The following is a 20646-nucleotide window of genomic DNA, read 5'->3' on the forward strand; positions in this document are numbered from 1 at the left end:
CAATAATTTGAAATAAAATAAAACAATAAATTGTCGTCTGCTTTCACTTCCTTGACATAATAACATATTGTAAAGACATTTTTTTAAAACATTCAAAACATAGAATAAATAAATTTTCAGTAAATCAAAATCTTACCATTTCTATCACTACTACAAAAGAATTCGCATCAAAAACAAACAAAAAAGAAAAATGTTTAAAATGTTCCATCACTGGTGAATAAGCGCGGACAACTGAAACAAACATTATATATCTATAAATAAGAAATGTATTACTTTTTGACAAGCATAGCCAAACAGGGGAGGAGCCAGGATTTAAGGTAAGACAGTGCATACTATCAAGGGGGAGGAACGGTTACACGCAGGATGGATTTTATTATGATAACTTGTTACGGAGTTCATGGAAAACGTAACATATTTCGTCAGAAAACTTTATTGTATACTAGAGAAACACGTGAAACATTGAAATAAAGTTAAATGGGGAGTTCAAGTGCTAAATTAAATTTTGATTATTAAGCTTGCCTTACAAATTTGTATTTTATTTCAGAAAAAAAACACTTTAAAATCCATTTGTCATCGCCTCTTGTTTAAATCTCGTAATTTTGTGTAAAAATTCCAAATTACTTGCGCACTCGAACGTATTGACCTTTTCATTTATGATCTCTTTCGTTGCCATACCTTATTACCTTATTAAAATGGAAAGTTTCAAATGTTATGCCCAGGCTAATAGATTTATACCCGATTTTCCAAATGTCATGGAGTTCATGCGATAACTCTGCAATTGTCCTAGAGTTCTTAATTATGATAACGTTTGTTACTGCCAGTGTGTTTCAAGATTGTGCTATGTTACGGCACGTTTTAGCGTATTTTTTATCTAATAAGTGGTAAATCATTATGAAGCGTATAGTACGTAGTACGCTTATCATTTGCACACAAATTTGGATATATAATGTTGGTTTTGGTTGTACTACAGTTCAAGAGATAGTTTTTCTTATCTCCGTTTCTTGTGTGTATTTTTTTCTCAATTTATAGAACTTTTTGCTAAAGCTATGTTCTCACCGCCGATCAGATCAACTCGATCGTCCCGAAAACATTAATTCCCCGATGAAGCCCGACCAAGCTGGATTAAATGCAAATTCACGAATCCTACACGACCTCAAGTCGACCATGTTTACGACTTCTTCTCTACGACAACCGGCCAACATCCCGACTTCTTTTCGATCACCCAGACCTATACGCGAGCCATACACGATCTCAACTAGACTAACTGGACCTCTGCTCGATTGTTGCCAGATTTCCACCCGACCAGATCGGATGATGCTCGAGTAGAAGTCAAGATGATTGTGTACAGATCGGGTAAGAGTTGTTTACCCGATGTATGAACCCGACCAAACTAGATCGTTACACGATTTATTCTCGATCATCTAGATCTTCTACTCGATCACTATACGATCGCTTCTCGACGTCTTATCTACTCGATCGCTACTTGAATTTTTTTGACATGTCTTTTGACAGCTAGACTGGTTCCCGATCGCTTGATTGTGCTTGATCGAATTGATCTGAAAGGCGGTGAGAATACATCATCACGCATTTTTTGTAGACTGAAAAAAGGCTAAAAAAGAACATTAAGTAACAATATGTTATTGGTCTGCCGAAACAAAATACATGTATATGGTTTGCAGCAAAATATGAAGTAGTATGCACTAACTTTATCTACATTTAATGAGGTTGGGGTCATCTTCAAGTATTCTACTGATATTTTGATTTTTGCCATATAGACGTAGAAAAAATATGAGAACGATATAACAATTTTAATATTAGATGTGAGTCACCTTAAGGTTTATGCCGTTGATCGACCAATGTCCTTTCTTTATTAAATCCAACTGAGCATCACGTGATGTACAGAGATCTATCTACCTACATATGTACCTACCCACCTGATTACCTGCCTACCTACCTGCCTACCTACCTACCTGCCAAGCTACCTACCTGACTGCCTACATGCCTGACTACCTACTTACTACCTACCTGCATACCTACCTGCCTGCCTACCTGACTGCCTACCTGCCTCCGTTAGGTCGATATGCTTTTAACATATTTTTCACAGATTTTCGATTGTAATTCTGTATTGCCCGGTCCCGTACAGTTTTCGTGCACTGCAGTTATTGTCGTGAGAGTAATTGATAAAAAAAAACATGAATTATATATCACTTGAAGGTGAAATACATGTATGTCTCAAATAAGAAACCAAAAGAAAAAGCCCGGTATCCAGCGTGTCGTGAAAACGTCTCATCATACAGTTACCTTAGTAACGTTAAACCGGCACACGACGAAAATGGCTTAGTTCATTCCTTTGATGCATCACATATAAGCGTCAAAATTCCGGGAAAAGTGTGTGTACGTATTCCTGACGTCACTAGAAAATATGACGTCATTTGCCCTATTGTAACGTTTTCGTGTGGTCGTCAAAGAGTTGATAGATAGTTATTAAGGTATCGTATTTTTTGTAATCATTTTTTTAAAATCAATTAATCTATTAAATGACGCCGTAACTTTATATAAAGAATAATTTAGTTTGGTACACTATACTTTTCTACACATCAAAGGAGAGCTGAAGGGACGGCAGTTCAAAACACTTAATGATCTTCAAAATGCATTGTTCTGAGTAGTATAGGGGTCGGTTTGGCGTCACTTCTGCGCATGCGCGGCGGCCATATTGGATTTTTTATTTGGAATGACATCATCGTTCTATTTTGAGAATGTGATCATCCGTCTATTTTTAGAAATCTATTTTTAATCTCCCGGAAGTATACGGAGCTGACTCGTATACACGATTTAGGGCTTGAATCGCGGACATTGAGGGTCAGGTCCTCGGCCCTAGACGGAGAGATAATTACCATTATGACAGATAAAAGAAATGTTTGTAAATAGATACGTACTTAACATTTTAATTTATAAAAAATAGTTTTTTAATAGGTTCAAAATAATATTGATACAAATATAACTCGTTTACTTACCTACATTTAGTAAGGAAATGACTGTCATAGCGTAACGTTCTTGTAGACTGCGCATGATCTATTTTTAGTCGCGGTATTTCACAACCACCAGGAGCTATTTCATCAGCCCCACGCGGGTGTCAATGAAAGAAAAAGGCATTAAGTACAGTCGCCGCTCAGTCTAGATTCACAATACCTAGCGGCACTATGTTGAACAAAAACCCTTTATCCTTCGTTACTAAATATAACTTTTTATTAATCACAAAAGAATCTATTATCCTTTCAAACGCAGCGACCGTCAAGTACAGTCGCCACTTAGTCTAGATTTACAATACCTAGCGGAACTATGTTGAACAAAAACCCTTTATCCTTCGTTACTAAATATAGCTTTTCATTAATCACAAAAGATTAATAGAATTGACGGACCTTTTCTCTTCGCATGCATTCACAAATTTACGCTTTATATATCGTACCCCTTAATTAGGTTCCTTTCAAGTGCATACTACGGTCAACTGATTGCATATTTTAAACACGGTTGCCCTTAACAACTGGTCAAATTTTGTGATTTTTATGAACACTTTAAATTCCCGTTTTTTTTTTTACGAAAATTGATTTTGAATGAATACACTTATGTATACGAAAGTTGTAAACTGATTTTGAATGAATAACTTATGTATAAGAAAGTTGTAAACTGATTTTAAATGAAATTTATAATACATTTAAGCTATAAACCGGTTTTTTATCGTTTGGGCAACCGTTTACGCTCAAAATTTTCGAGATAAAGTCGTTATAAGATAGAATAAACCGAAAGCTTTCGTTTTGACCCGGGGTTCTCGATTCGATTTTCAGCCGTTTTTGAGTTATGACGCAAGAGCGATTTTAAACCCTAAATTGCGAAAGTCAATAAAAACGTTAGAACTTTTTACCAATCGATTCGTCTCGTCGCGCTGATTAAGAAAATATATAGTTTTATGGGTTTATCTTTTACCGTTTTCGAGTAATTCGAGTTTAAAGTCACCGGAAGTGACGTCACAGAAATTTCAAAATCGATTTTTTCCGTTATTACTTGACCGAATATACTCGTGTTTGGTATCGTTGGAAAGCATTTTACCACACCTGTTACCTGACGCTATTCAAAAAGCCATTGGACCGGAACTGAAATCACTGAAGCGTAAAAACGTGTTTTCTGTACCACGTCCGGACCGAACTAAGGCGTGTTTGGTATCAAACGAAATGTCTTAAGCCGCTCTTTATGAATACGGACTAAAATCGAAATTAAAATCACTCATGCGTAAAAATCATTAAAATAACTAAAATAAGCTTACCCCCAGTCTTTACTCCTTGCCTATCAAACTATTTATGACAAGTTACTATAGCCTATCGTTAAACGGTCCAGTTACGACAGGTTTAAACCGGTATTGCTATTTTTGATTAGCCAATGAAATTGAAGAACGGTGACGTTTAAAAATAGACAGCCTCGTTTTGAACCCACTCTTTTTCATTAACCAATCAAAATGGAGAACGATGACGTTTAAAAATAGACAGCCTCGTTTTGAACCCACTCTTTTTCATTAACCAATCAAAATGGAGAACGATGACGTTCTTACCAAAAATAGATATGACTCGCGCAACGGAGAGTATATAAGAGAGCGCTTTAGCCCCCTCCGTCATTCTGACTTCAGAACTCTAACCGACAACATGGAAAACATAGCAGCTACTTTCGAAATGATGGTGAATTCTTTCACCGACGCTGAAGAATTAATGAATTTTGCTGCGACATGGGGGATACAGGATTCCCCCGGGGTGCGGTTTCGACTATTTCAGTTAAGGAACCCACAATATGGAGATGACTTTGTGAATGAACAAATGGAAAGATTACTCGACAGTTTAAACGACACAATGCAGAACCGAGAAGACACGGAAAATTTTGATTTGGCGCTAGAGTACGTAAGAGAGCAAGAGGAAATCGAGGGTGCAGTAAGAGCACTATTATTTGACGAAGAAATGGATAAGATGGCGACTGCTTGTGTGGAAGACGGGGAGTGGAGCCCTCAATCACCAGGGCTACAAGTAGGGAGTGGGGATGAGCCTCAAGCGGGACCCTCTCATAGGCCCGACGCCCCACGGGAGCTTCAGTATACGATAAGTAAAAAATCAGAAAGGACATACGCAACAAAAGCAGCGGTGGATCGTACATATCAAGTGAAAATTGATGAACAGTATAATGGACAGAGACTGCAAGATGTGAGACAAGGACTTCACCAAATGTTTGAAGACGTGCTCGAAGAAGCCCGGGGCAATTTGGCGGGGAACGATTTGGGTCGTGTCGTTATTCATCATCAAGGATTACACGACCCCATCATTGTGCCCCTCCAGCCCTGGGACCAGTTGACCGCCAATAAAGTGATGGAAATCATCGAAAAGGTACTGAATAGCAACCAAAACTTGTCCATCGATGAAAGCTTCTATATTTCTATAGGCTCCATCGAATTACCAAAAGGAAGCGGTGGTCCACGACGAAGAATCACTAAACTAAAAGGAAAAAATAATTCGTTAAAGTTGAAAACCTCTATAGTGACCATCGAAAATGATGACCAAATGTGTATGGCCAGGGCGATCGGGGTGAGCTGGGCCAAGTTAAACAGATGTAGCCAAGACGAATGGAAAGAAATTGCTAAAAACCGCCAAAAGAAGTCTAATATACAGCTTATACTAGAACATCAGCAAGTGCCAGAGAGTTACTATAAACATCTACGTTCAAAATCTCGCGATGAACAGAGACAACTAGCGGTAGCCATCAGCCAATTAGCCGGAGTGCCCTTAGATCGGTCCGCTAGTTTAAACGATGTAGAGGCGTTTGAAGAAGTGTTGGGAGTGCGCGTGATGGTGGTCAGTGCTAGACTAGGTAACAAGTTCATAACTAGCCCTAGTAAGGACAAGCGTCCATGTATTTACCTGTATCTCGTGGACGACGACCACTTTCATGCCATTACCAGCATCACGGGATTCTTCAGCGCGATGTATTTCTGCGACCAATGCCTCAAACACTACGACCATAGAGAAAGACATCAGTGTGAGACCTCGTGTATAGTATGTAAGACGGATAATTGCCCGGAAACAGAAAATACAGTCAAATGTGATAACTGCAATATGACATGCAGATCAGAAAAGTGCTATAATCAACACAAGACAGTACCGGTACACAAAAAAGGAAAATGTAAAGGAAAACCCAATGGACTATCCCAATGTCAAAAATACTGGAAATGCCCAACATGCTACAAAGTCATAAGGACCGACAAAAGGAAAAAAGAAGACCATGAGTGCGGAGAATATTTGTGTAACTCGTGCGAACAATATGTAATGGAAGGACATTTATGTTATCTCAGATCAATACCAGCCAAGGAACATTATAATTCTAAATTTATATTTTTTGATTTTGAATGTTGTCAGGATGAAGTGTCAGAGTGTGAAAATGGATATGTAGCGAGTAGAAAAAGAGATTGTAAAGACTGTCAATCACATGAGGTATGTAAATCTTGCTCTAAATGTCAACACTGTAAATCATCTTGGTGCGGAAAAGCCACTCATCGTCCCAATTTCGTAGTAGCACATACTGTATGTCCAAAATGTATCGATAAACCATTGACCCCCGAATCTATATGTAAAAAATGCGGTACGCGGTGCGACGAATGTGACAACTCTGAGCTACATGATAATGAAGACCCAGGACCGTGTCCGGGTAAATGTGGATTCAGAGAAGTCACGTTCGAAGGAGCCGACACTGCAGAAAAATTTGGTGAATGGTTGTTTTCCCCTCATCACGAATATTTCAAAGTATTTGCTCATAATATGAAAGGTTACGACGGCTATTTTCTGTTAGAGTACTTAATAGACCAATCCATGAGACCGGACAAGATTATTTACAGTGGCTCCAAAATTATGTATATGACAATAGAGTCGGATTTACATATCAAAGTGATTGACAGTCTCAACTTTTTACCTATGAAATTGTCCGCCCTCCCTAAAGCGTTTGGATTGACTGAATTAAAGAAAGGTTGGTTTCCTCATTACTTCAATACTAGCGAGAATCAGAATTATGTAGGCCCGTACCCAGATGCTCAGTGTTATGGTCATGATTTTATGAGTGAGAAAGAGAGAGCTGAATTGTTAGTGTGGTTGAGTGAGAGAAAGGACGACGTGTTTGATTTTAGAAAAGAAATGTTGGATTATTGTAGAAGTGATGTAGATATTTTAAGACAAGCGTGTTTGAAATTTAGAGAGTTGTTAATGAGTGCTACGGGTGAAAGAATAGAGGTGGTGAATGAAAAAGGAAAGAAAGAAAAAACGTGGGTCGGAGCCGTGGATCCATTCGATTCCGTGACCATAGCTTCCGTCTGCATGAATGTCTTTAGAACCAAATTTTTAGAAGAAGAATGGAAAGTAAAATTAGAGGGCAGGGATGATTGGATACCTTCAAAATTAATAGACGGAAAGCTTTATGTGTTGCGCGAAAACGAATGGATCCTCGAAACCAAACTCACGGGTGAGAAAGTAAGTGAGACAGAATTTGTAAGGACACCCATAGCGAAAATTTCTCCTAATGGTTATAATGATCAATATAGCGAAGCGTCCATACAATGGTTAGAATGGGTGGCGTGTACAAAAAACGTCAAAATTCAGCACGCTTTAAATAAGGGAAAGAAATCTTTACTGGGAACACGTTACAAATTAGACGGTTACTGCGAGGAAACAAACACGGCCTATGAGTTCCATGGTTGTATCTTTCATGGATGCCCTGATTGTTTCGCAGATAACCGAGAAGAAACGCGTCACCCACTCACCAACCAATCATTAGATGAATTGTACGCGTTAACGATGAAAAAGAAAGCTTACATCCAACAGTTAGGCATGAAATACGTTTGCATTTGGGACCACGAATTCAAAAAACAAAAGATTCAAAATACTGAACTGAAACAATTCGTAGAAAGCTTAGATATAATTGATAGGTTAGACCCGAGGGAAAGTTTCTTTGGGGGTCGCACCAATGCCAGTCAACTTTATTACAAAGCGGAAGAACAGGAAAAAACTAAGTACGTGGATTTTACGAGCTTGTATCCATGGGTGAATAAGTATTATCAATATCCCGTAGGACATCCTACCATCATAACCAAAGATTTAAAAGACATTAAGGACTATTTCGGTATAGCTAAGGTCAAAATACTTCCACCTAGAGGATTATACCATCCCGTGCTACCGTATCGCTCAAATAACAAGTTGAAATTTCCCCTATGTAGGACCTGCGCCGATATGAAAATCAAAACCCATGCGCATGTTCTGAACAAGAAAGAGAGTTGACTGGTACGTGGTGTACTCCGGAGATTCAAACGGCCATTCAGTTAGGATATCAACTTAAAAAGATTTACGAAGTATACCACTGGGAGGAATCCACACAATATGACCCAAAGACCAGATCAGGGGGACTGTTTGCCAATTACATAAACACGTTTTTAAAGTTTAAGCAAGAGGCAAGCGGTTCTCCTGACTGGATACACAGTCAGCAAGATATGACAATTATGTGTCTCAATACTTACAGAAAGAGGGAGTTTCGTTGGATCGGGCAAACATCTCGAAGAACCCAGGTTTGAGAGCTCTGGCTAAATTATGTCTCAACAGTTTTTGGGGTAAGTTTGGTCAGAGACTCAATATGCGCCAGACAGAGTTCTTTCACGAACAACAGGTCAACCTCTTTTTCCAGTTGTTTGCCGATCCGACGAAAGAACCTTTAAATTTTCATATACTTACCAATGACATGATACAAATAGAATGGCAATATAAACAAGACTGCCAACCCGAAGATAATAAAACGAACATCTACTTAGCTACGTTTACTACATGCTGGGCAAGACTCAAACTCTACAGTGTGCTCGAAAAGCTCGATAGACGAGTGCTGTATTACGATACGGACAGCGTCATCTATGTGAGTCGCCCTGGACAGTATGATCCGCCATTAGGAGATTACTTGGGTGAACTCACGGATGAGCTGAGTGGAGGGGAGCATATTGTAGAATTTGTGTCGGGTGGTCCTAAAAATTATGCCTATAGAACCAATAAAAACAACGAAACTTGTAAAGTCAGGGGTTTCACATTAAATTATACAAATAGCCAACTCATCAACTTTGAAAGTGTGAAAGATATAGTAACAGACCCACAAAAGAATTCAAATATCGTAGTAACAAACCCTAGTAAAATTTGTAGAGATAAAAGAAAAAGAAAATTGTACAATAGGGAAGAAAAGAAAAGTTATCAGATGGTGTATACCAAGCGTAGAAAACTGGACAATTATGATACAGTACCATATGGATATTAGAATAAATTATTGCTGTTGTAAATATTTGTTCTTATTGTTTCGTTTTCTGTCACATGCGTTAAAAAAGTGTAACTGCTTTTTCAATTTTTGTCACTACTGATTCAAAAAGTGTTACGCATATTTCAGTTTTTGCACGTTTACATGTAATTTTCCATAGGGTATGTTTCAAAAAGTGTCACTGCTGTGTCAAAAAGTGTCACTGCTTATTCAAAAAGTGTCACTAATGTGTCAAAAAGTGTCATTGCTGTTTCAAAAAGTGTAACTACTTTTTTCAATATTTGTCACGTATGATTCTGTTTTTTGTCACATGTGTATTAAAAATGTATATTATTGAATAAAAGTATGTAAGAATATGCAGTCTTGCTTATTTCATTCTATCTTTCGTAAGAATATGAACGATACCGAGTCCCATGAACCCGAAAGGGACACGTTTATTCACTTTTCAAAAGCGGATGAAGAAATACGTTCTAACGGAGACAAGTGGCATTTATTAGGTACACGAGTACCCCAGGCTGAAATTGTCTACTTTTGCCAAATGATTATTGTCTACATTATTATCATCGTCTCAATTATAAATCTATCCCTTCAAAACGGTACTAGCGAATTGTGGATAAGTTTGCTAAGCAGTTGTATAGGATACGCCTTACCTAGTCCTAAGCTGAAGAAATAATAATGAAGGCATCTCTACCTTTCGAACCATGCTCCAGTATGTGTATAAGTGGACAGACGGGAAGCGGAAAAACGCAATGGGTGTACAAGTTTTTGCTTAACTTGAGAGATATGTATTCTAAAGACCCACCATCACACATCTTATATTCTTATGGTATTCATCAGGACTTATTTGATGAAATGGAACGGTCCATTCCAAATTTTTACAGTAAACGAGGTCTACCAACAGCGGAAGAAATGGATGACTTTACCAAAGACAAAAGACATAAGCTGATTATCATTGATGATCTCATGCATGAAGTGATGAAAAACAAAGATATGGAGCTACTCTTCACGCAAGGTTGCCACCACAGGAGAGTATCTGTCATACTTATCACGCAAAACCTGTATCCAGGAGGTAAACATGCCAGGACAATTGCCTTAAATACTTGGTATATGGTATTGATGAAAAATTTAAGAGATGTGTCTCAGGTGGGAATATTGGGACGTCAGCTCTATCCCGGTAAATCGAAAGGATTTGTGAAAGCCTATGAGGACGCCTTAAGTACAAAACACGGTTATTTTTTGGTAGACATGAGTCCACATGCTGAGGATAAATACCGTCTAAGAACGCATGTTTTTCCCGGCGAGGACCCTTTAGTTTATAAACTAACGTAAGAAGCAGTGTGAAACTTCTAAGAGTAACCATGGTCGTCACTTCTTACATCTCCTTAAAAGTACTACAACGACACAAAGGAAGGCATTGTTGAGTAAAATTACTAAACAGCAATTGAAAGCTCTTACTCAAATTGCCTATAATATTCTGCGCTTTAAAATACGCCTTACACCTTCGGAGAAAGCTCAACTTAAACGTCAAAGACGTGTCATTCATCTAATTGGAAACAGATCAATAGGTTTCAAACAAAAGAGGGAGGCCATTCGACATAAGCCTAGAGTGATCTACACCCTGGTGAAAATTGCTTTCGCGTATTTGGAACCGGTATTGGCATAATGGAAAAGTTTATTTTGGTACCTTACGAAAAATATCAACGTATGCTGCAACTGAAAACCAAAGGGTTCGGAGAAGTAACGGAATATAAGCCTACCAAACTGTCATTACCACCTCCGGGAGAACGGAAAAAGGCGGGAAAAAGGCGGGAAAATCTCAAAAAACTGCAATAGACTGAATATCATTTTAGAAAACAAAGACAATGTTTTTTTTCATATATTTTTATTGCTATATACAAAATAAATGAATACAAAAAATACATTTCAGAGTTTGTTTTTATTTACAGTATTTCTAACATATATATCATTCCATTGTCTATTATACACATCAAAAGGTTTGACAATGTCTTTCATAGTCCTTCCTGTACATCTGGCCGTGATATAATATACACAATACAGTCCGCAGGTATCTCATTTAGTGTCCTGAATAGGATCACACACCGTCCAATACTTGTTCGTTAATACGGTTTCTAAGCCCACATTGTAGTCACTCGGTATTTTTCCGAGAGAATCAAAGAACTCGTACGGCCCTTGTCTCGGAAAATAAAAAGTAACCCAATGTTTCCCTGGCCCATCGCTCGTGTCTGTGTTCGAGATCACGAATTGTCCTATTTGTTTACGGATTTGATCAGCAGCGCACACTTTTACGGGGTACCCTTCGAGTAAACGTTCCAGTTCTAGATTATTCATTTCACGTAAACCGCCCTGGCTTTGTCAATATTGAGTACTTCTGGGAAGGTGGCGTACATAATCAGTGTGACACTCTCTGGTAAAGCCTCCGAAAATTTAAGTTCTAGCCGACAGTGGCCCTTCCTTTTCGTGTTGAATGAATAGTAGGGGTCAATATCTAGGGCATATAAGCAGTACCCTTTCTTATAATCTTGTTTTGAAATGTTCAAATCGCTTCTGTAGAGAGCTAATGTTCTGTAACATTCCACATACTGATCCGCCGCATAATTAGGTTGCATCGGCTGGCTAGGTAAAGACTGTCCATCCACATAGAGTCCTACAAAACTGCAGTTGTAATGTTTAAAGGGAGACACAGGCAAAATTTTCATTTCTTAGTTTTGAAATTTTCATTCATTATTCTGTAAATGTCCTCAAAATGAATACACTAAACAGTCAAAGGAACAAAACGTTTCTCCATATAAAGAATAAAATGGTGTTTTCCTAACTTGACCCGCGTGGGTCAGGTTAGAGCGCTAAAATTTCACAATAGTTGTCACTGTGTACTCTGGAAACGTTAAAAAACATGTCAAATCAATTACTTAGACTTGTTTCAATCATACAATATCCACAATACCTGTTATTGTAACTTCCAGGGTTTGTTTAAATCGCAGGACTTGTTTTTAAACTATTTGGTGATTCTGTTGGCGTCAAATTTTCGTTCAACATATATAGATATATTTAAACTTCAAACCCAAAATATATAGAATTTATACAGAAATTCATGCTGGGACTTTAAGAAATGTCATTTTAGGGTGATTTGAGTACAGAAAATCATTTTTTATATTTTTGTCATTATTTTGCCTGAGTATCCCTTTAAAGTTGAATGGATTCTTCGAGTAATCGCCATTAAACGCGGCACTCGGGACTAGACCTACAATCAGTTTACTAGGCACTAATCCTTGAAAGATATCGTCCGCGCTGTAACTGAATTGACCCGTAGCAATGGCTGTCGTTTTGATCTCTGTGCGTAAGTAAGGGTATATGGCTGGTATGTCTTGAATGAGTTTTTCGTGCGCTATAAGTACGCTACTAGTGAGTCGCTGAATACATAGTTTAAAATAAGCGTCCACTATTTTTACTCGATAATCGGGATTGGTGGTGTCTGTGATGAGTCTAAATGGGTCCCGGGTAGGATGGAGTTTTATACAGACAGAGACTCCGTTAATGAGTAGCTTCGACTGTTGAAACAAATCAACGTGTAATGGTCCTTCCATTTCTACAATTTTGCTACCTTTAGTGAGGCTGTATCTGATATATAGTCCGTTATTACTTCCTTTACCATTATTGGTACCAACGTCTCCCGTATCTTTATGGAAGAGTTGGCTGGTCAGTAGGTTACTTTGCATATTTTCGTTGGACTGTAATATCGTGTCGATGTACGCTTTGTAGGGATAATTGATTCCCGTGTGAGATAAAGGCGTTTGTTGAAGAGATACATCGACTTGACCGAATATGGTGTGTAATGGTAAATTGATTGGTCCAACTATTTCGTCCGGGTCTACTGCACTACCGTCCCCGTGGACAATTTGCAGCTTTAGGTTGAGCACGCTTCTTTTTAGATCCAAGTACGCCGATGTATGGCCCGGTATATTAAATTCGAGAGCTGATGCATTCGTCACTTGATTTACTGGACGGTATGTAATCCATTCTCTCGATTGTAATGACGTGTCTGTAGGGGGTGTAACGAACAAAGACAGTTCTTCCTGATGAAAATCTTCCATGTTTAGAATTGAAATTCTGGATTTAGTCTCTTTCGTTTAGATGGTTTGTAGGCGGGTGTCGGTGCCTTCTTACGCTTTTGGGGCCCCTTCTTACGCTCTTCGCCCTCTTCAACCTTCATACGATTGACCTCTGACTTGGCTATTTCTATCGCTTGTGCGACGGGTGAGACCAGTTTTACTGGAGGTGACTGTTTCATTTCGGCCATTTTTCTGAGATGATTTCCGCTACCTACGATGTAACGGCCTTTATGATCGGCTTTAACGTACCCGTCCCTCAAGTCCTTGAAATGTTGATACCATTTCTCAGGGTCGGGTGTATAGGGAACCCATTTCTGTTGTTTATGATCGTAGACTTCTATGGAGCCCATACTTTTTTGAAATGTAATACACAATGAAGATCGTTGGATTTGAACTCAACTGAGTTTAAATCTTCGTCTCTCAAATACAAATGTAAGGAGTTGAAATGATTCACAGTCACAGGTACGTATACCGGGTGGCTATATTCTACAAATTGAAGTTTCTTGTATCTCGAACCGACTTCAACGTTTCTAAGTACGGGTACTTGCGTGTTTCTTACGTAAGTTTGTTGTATCAGGTTGCAGCATAAATACAGTCTTTTGCTTCTCGGCGTAAAGTCACAGGTGAGAGAAGTTTCTGTGACAGCGCAAATCCAATTTCCATCAAAGGTGTACGATTTGGGAAACTGAATATAAAAGTCTGCGGGGTCGTTGTTCTTACGTATGTCCTGAGAATCTCTACTACTGAGATAAAGGTAAAAGTCTGACATGTTTGTTTGCTTTCACAAATACATATGACCACGGTCTTCTTACGCTTCTCTAGTTGTCCGGATTTCGTCCATAATAGTGTCAAAGAGATACGGCGGTCTTAACAATACGGGTACGAGCGAGTGATGACGTCTTAACAGCGATTTCTTTCTAGTCAGTGACACATTTTCAGAAGCTAGGGATCGTAGCAAATTTCGTCTTCTTTCAAGTAATTGAACATCTCTTCTCGGGGGATTAATGGTTCCATTTACCAATCTTTTGGCCACTTGCGCTATAGCCTTCATTTGACCCCCTGTCATATTAGTGATCATATTCTTTCTGACAGCTACAGTGGCATCTTTTAACTGGAGAAGAAAGTTGAGTTTACGGTACACTTGAGACTGGTTCATGGTTGATTTCTCTTGACGTTCACTCTTTCTTACGTGTGTAGAGTTCCAGTTCGATGAGTACAGGGTAGACTACGTCATCTATTTGTGACAGGTTTTTGATACCAGTGATTACCACTTTGCCGCTGTGAAAACAACAAAAATGGGCTCCTTCTCTTTTAAAATTAAGGGATGGAAACAGTTCGGGTTCATATACGACCTGTCTTTCTTTCGCCAACAACTGCAAATCTAACGCGTTACTTAGGGTGTGACTAGCCGATATTGTTATCAATTTGATCTCTTTCAGCCGCACAGTAAATCCGAGACGCTGTATACGTCTTGCATATTGGCGTAGTCTCTGGCGCCCCTCTGTAACACTGAGTGCTTTTCCGTTGCAATTGATTACACCATTGGAGAAAACTAAACAATTCCCGCCAATGGTTTTGTGCTGCCAAATCAATCCGGGAAATGTTTTTGGATCATAACGAGCGTTTGCTATACGATAGCATAACTGCTTCAAGTCAATGGAACAGCTCAAGTTAGCGCTGCACACGACGTTGGTAATTATCATGATGTGAAGTCTCGAATCTCAATATCAATACTGACGATTTCTAGGGGGGTATATCTGTTTTATATACAAAAATGATCACGTGACTTAAGAGTACTGTGTCAGGTCCTTTTCTGGGATCCAGCTATCAAATTTCTTAGGCCAATGCAACCAACGTACTAGTACTTCCTTTCGTTTGTTTCGCGTCCTTTTCTTTAATATTTTTTCAACGTGGTATTCTGTATTTTCGTCCACACTAACTGCCTGTAATTCTTGTTCGTAAAACGTGCCATCAATTTTCTCTTCATTGGCCCAGTCTATTAAGGTATATACGCATACATTGTCTCGTTTGAAACGGCTTTTGATTTTGAATATTTCGCCAGTCCACTTCTGAGAGTACTCTCTGTCAAACACGCTTTTCACGTGCGATACTCGTACTGTCTGACCTACTTTGAACTTGTAATGTCTGATCCTGTTGTTGGTTGGCCTGCCTTTGGTCCTAAGTAAGTACTGCTGAAGTCTGCTTTCTCCTTCTGACTCTTTGGTAATGTTTATTGGTTTATCGCCGAGACTTCTATGTATAGTTGAGTTATACGAAAGTACAATATTCCTGAGCACGTCAACATAACGTTGGGTTCTGTTTTTTATCATATATCTAAACAGTTTATGCTTTAGCGTCTTGATACATATCTCCGCAAAGTTCGCCTTTGTCTCCGTATTTAAAGCGTAGAAATGATGAATGTCCATGTCCTGAAGATACTTATTGACCTCTTTGCTTCTAAACTCCATGCCTCTGTCTGTTCTCACCGTCTTTGGTTTTCTAGACCCGGATAAAATTCGCTCTAATGCATTAACAACATCGCCCCCTTTCTTGGTTTTGATAGGTTCACAATAGGCAAAGCGGGAGAAAATGTCTATTACCATTAAAACGTATTTATAACCGTCATTGTGTTTGGCCAAGTCAACCATATCCATCAAGTCCATGTCCCATTGACTATCTATCCCTTCTACAATGACGCGTGATCGAGGAAACTTCCTTCTGGCTCCTCTAGTCAGGGAATAAGCCTGCTGACTTTGAAGCCATTTTCGGATTTTATGCCTCCCGATTTTAAATTTTCCCTCAGACTTGATATATTGGTACAATTTTTCTACACCTGAATAGCTTGCTGGGTTGGATGTGTCAAAATACAAAGAAGACAAATATTGTTTCCAGTTAGACATGTTTATTGACAACAAATACAAATACACATTCTTACAAAATTATAACAAATGTATCCACAAGATATTACAATACAGTGGAGTATAAAGTATGTGTTCTGGTGTCTTCTATATAACGTTCCAAAATGTCAAGTAAATGTTCTGTAGCTTCGCGATATTCTCGTCTCACTTGATAGTGTCTAAGCCATATCCAAACCATACAGACAAGTGTTAACATATTCAATGCCTTTGATGGGTCGTGATAGCCTTATTATTGACAAACAAATTTGCTGCAGTTGTAGTTGAACTGAATCCTCCAAAACCGCAAGGTGTTGGTCTAGTTGTTGATACAAACGCGCCAAATCCGCCTATTGGGGTCGGTTTTTGTTGAGGAGCGCCTACTATTCTTATATATTCGCAGTTTGGAGACCACTTGTAATGTTCTCTCAATGCACAGTCCGACCTTTCCCAAGCACTCAATTTCACGTGACATCGAAAACACGCACACACGTCAGCTTTGCCGCTGTAATACAATCCTGCACTTGCCAACTGGTATTTATCTGGTAACATTTGTTTCGGATAGGTTTCAAACGTCTTCAGTCTGTTATCATAATATTCCATATTTTTGTTGAGGGGTTTGCAGTCAGTGACGTTCATCTTGTTTATGCCAAAGCTTCGTGGTGTTTTCATTTATATACACACGGTTTGATTTCTGATTGGATGTTATTTTTAGAATGAGGTTATCGATCTATTTATAGAACTTTTGTCATTGCTATTTATAGTCACACGATTTTACCAGTTTCTGCAATCATTGGGGTTACACTCTGAACATTGTAGGGCTCCTAACTGATTCATGTGGTCGCTTTGTAAATAACAGGGCACCACTGCGTCTAATTCTGGTAAATTCCTGCCAATCTCTGGCATCAACTCTTTCAACCGACTGTACTCGGCGGGTCTCAAACATATCCCCTTCCTAGTCGGTACTACGTCATTTTCAGGTTTCCAAAACTGTCTGATGTCCACACATACACTGCCTTCACCCACATTACAGAACACGTTACCTCCAAGATGAGTGTTATAGGTCTGACTGTTTTGAAGTGTCTGGTCAACGTATTCTATCGCATCTGTTAAGTTTTTCCATCGCATTAATGTTAACCAAATACCCTTTTTTGTGGGTTTGTCGTCCTGCCATTCTCTGATGTCAACTCTAAGCTCACCTTTCCATTCATTCACTTGCACATATCTTTGGTTTCCAAGACTGTACTTGCATCTTGAATTGTTTGCCATGTTTGCTCGTCGAGTGTCAGAACTCTAATGACATAGGTGATCGTTACACCGTCTTTTATAGATCAAAGTCTCTTCTGATTGGTCATTTTTTTTCCGAGCATTTGATTGGTTACCTTCAGCCTGTAATAAAAGAGAAACTGCTGTTAGATTGGACAATGTCAATTCTAAATTTAGATCAGCGCATGCGTAAGATGCATCGTAAATATGACTTTAGCCATTTAGTGATTGTACGTCATAGAGTAAACATCATGATGTAGTAAGTTAAGTTTTATTTTAAGTACATATCTTAGTTTCTGTGAAAAATGTTAAAAAGAAAAAGCGTTTATGTATGAGTGATTTTAATTTCGATTTTAGTCCGTATTCATAAAGAGCGGCTTAAGACATTTCGTTTGATACCAAACACGCCTTAGTTCGGTCCGGACGTGGTACAGAAAACACGTTTTTACGCTTCAGTGATTTCAGTTCCGGTCCAATGGCTTTTTGAATAGGGTCCGGTAACAGGTGTGGTAAAATGCTTTCCAACGATACCAAACAAGAGTATATTCGGTCAAGAAATAACGGAAAAAATCGATTTTGAAATTTCCGTGACGTCACTTCCGGTGACTTTAAACTCGAATTACTCGAAAACGGTAAAAGATAAACCCATAAAACTATATATTTTCTTAATTAGCGCGACGAGACGAATCGATTGGTAAACAGTTCTAACGTTTTTATTGACTTTCGCAATTTAGGGTTTAAAATCGCTCTTGCGTCATAACTCAAAAACGGCTGAAAATCGAATCGAGAACCCCGGGTCAAAACGAAAGCTTTCGGTTTATTCTAGCTTTCGGTTTATTCTATCTTATAACGACTTTATCTCGAAAATTTTGAGCGTAAACGGTTGCCCAAACGATAAAAAACCGGTTTATAGCTTAAATGTATTATAAATTTCATTTAAAATCAGTTTACAACTTTCTTATACATAAGTTATTCATTCAAAATCAGTTTACAACTTTCGTATACATAAGTGTATTCATTCAAAATCAATTTTCGTAAAAAAAAAACGGGAATTTGAAGTGTTCATAAAAATCACAAAATTTGACAAGTTGTTAAGGGCAACCGTGTTTAAAATATGCAATCAGTTGACCGTAGTATGCACTTGAAAGGAACCTAATTAAGGGGGTACGACGGTCGCTGCGTTTGAAAGGATAATAGATTCTTTTGTGATTAATAAAAAGTTATATTTAGTAACGAAGGATAAAGGGTTTTTGTTCAACATAGTGCCGCTAGGTATTGTGAATCTAGACTGAGCGGCGACTGTACTTAATGCCTTTTTCTTTCATTGACACCCGCGTGGGGCTGATGAAATAGCTCCTGGTGGTTGTGAAATACCGCGACTAAAAATAGATCATGCGCAGTCTACAAGAACGTTACGCTATGACAGTCATTTCCTTACTAAATGTAGGTAAGTAAACGAGTTATATTTGTATCAATATTATTTTGAACCTATTAAAAAACTATTTTTTATAAATTAAAATGTTAAGTACGTATCTATTTACAAACATTTCTTTTATCTGTCATAATGGTAATTATCTCTCCGTCTAGGGCCGAGGACCTGACCCTCAATGTCCGCGATTCAAGCCCTAAATCGTGTATACGAGTCAGCTCCGTATACTTCCGGGAGATTAAAAATAGATTTCTAAAAATAGACGGATGATCACATTCTCAAAATAGAACAATGATGTCATTCTAAATAAAAAATCCAATATGGCCGCCGCGCATGCGCAGACGTGACGCCAAACCGACCCCTATACTACTGTTCTGAATAATTTGTACAATTCCAATCTTTCTAAGAACAAACATTTTATATTGATGTTATATCCTTTTAACTCCAACTATTTCTCGTTAAACAATTTAGCATTACATGTTTTCATTTATTGGAAGGTCATTTGAGCCGTGCCATGACAAAACCAACATATTGGGTTGCGACCAGCATGAATCCAGACCAGCCTGCGCATTCGTGCAGTCTGATCAAGATACATGTTGTTCGTTCAAGCAGAGCAACCGATAGCGAACAGCATGTATCCTGATCAGACTCAACGGATGCGTAGGCTGGCCTGGATCAATGCTGGTCGCAAACCCATTATGTTGGTTTTGTCATGACGCGGCTCATTCTATTCTAGGAAGGATGCTGTTGAATTTTCCTGTACTTTATTGATACAAGACATTAGCAAAGTTGTTTATCAAGTTAAATTCTATTAAAATAATCCCACGTCTTCAGTTATTATGTTTCGGCAGGTGATGAAATCGTGTGTACATAAAAAAAATACAATAATAAAAATAATAATAAACACCGCCTAGCGGGAGTCATACTCGAAATGTTCTGACTCATCGGATGACACAAAGTAAGGAATACTCCAACAAAACATTAACAACAATGTATTATTATGGACTGGAACGGGAACGGAAAACATGATTTTTCTCGCAAAAAGTTAAGCTTATAACACAGTACAGTCAAACTGGTAAATAAGGACCATCCAAAGAGAGAACATGCATGGCCTTAAATGACAAAAGGTATTTATTAGGAATGTCCATTTTTCAATGCAGGTTTCTCAAAAAAGTGGTCTTTAACTACAAGGTGGTCTTAAATCGGAGTTTGTCTCTAATCAAGGTTTGACTGTGTATCAATTATTGAAAGTCACTAGTTCTGGCTTCCAAAATTTTATAAGCCGCTATTTAACTTTTTTTTTCATCTGATGCGGCATTAAAGTTTTGGATTAGACCCGTAACAAAACCTAACCAGAATAACATAAGTTGATTTATTCTTATTTTTCACTTGCAAATACACTTCACCCAATCAATTCTTGTGCATTTTACGATAGAACAATTATTTTTATATCGTTCTATACCAAGTAAAGTATCAAAATATTAATACCGTCATTAAAATTGTCTATTTAACTGTAAAACATCAATTTACGCCGATTACAGCCAGCCATGACATTCAGATGCCACGCGAGACC

General features: G+C 38.3%; 2 protein-coding genes across 2 annotated transcripts in view; one reads left to right on the forward strand and one right to left on the reverse strand.

Moving 5' to 3' along the window:
• Window positions 1–20646, reverse strand: part of LOC132729007 (uncharacterized) — a 94864-nt gene that overhangs the window by 17075 nt on the left and 57143 nt on the right. The gene's annotated exons all lie outside the window — the stretch shown is intronic.
• On the forward strand, window positions 4622–10686 carry LOC132729008 (uncharacterized). The gene is made up of 3 exons (XM_060714732.1): window positions 4622–8114; window positions 8587–9189; window positions 10195–10686. Exons 1-3 carry the CDS (start codon window positions 4692–4694, stop codon window positions 10684–10686), a joined length of 4518 nt encoding a protein of 1505 aa, XP_060570715.1. The 5' UTR covers window positions 4622–4691.

The sequence above is a fragment of the Ruditapes philippinarum genome, unplaced genomic scaffold (genome assembly GCF_026571515.1).
Source record: "Ruditapes philippinarum isolate M1 unplaced genomic scaffold, ASM2657151v2 ctg88_1_1_1_1, whole genome shotgun sequence".
Lineage (NCBI taxonomy): Eukaryota > Metazoa > Mollusca > Bivalvia > Venerida > Veneridae > Ruditapes > Ruditapes philippinarum.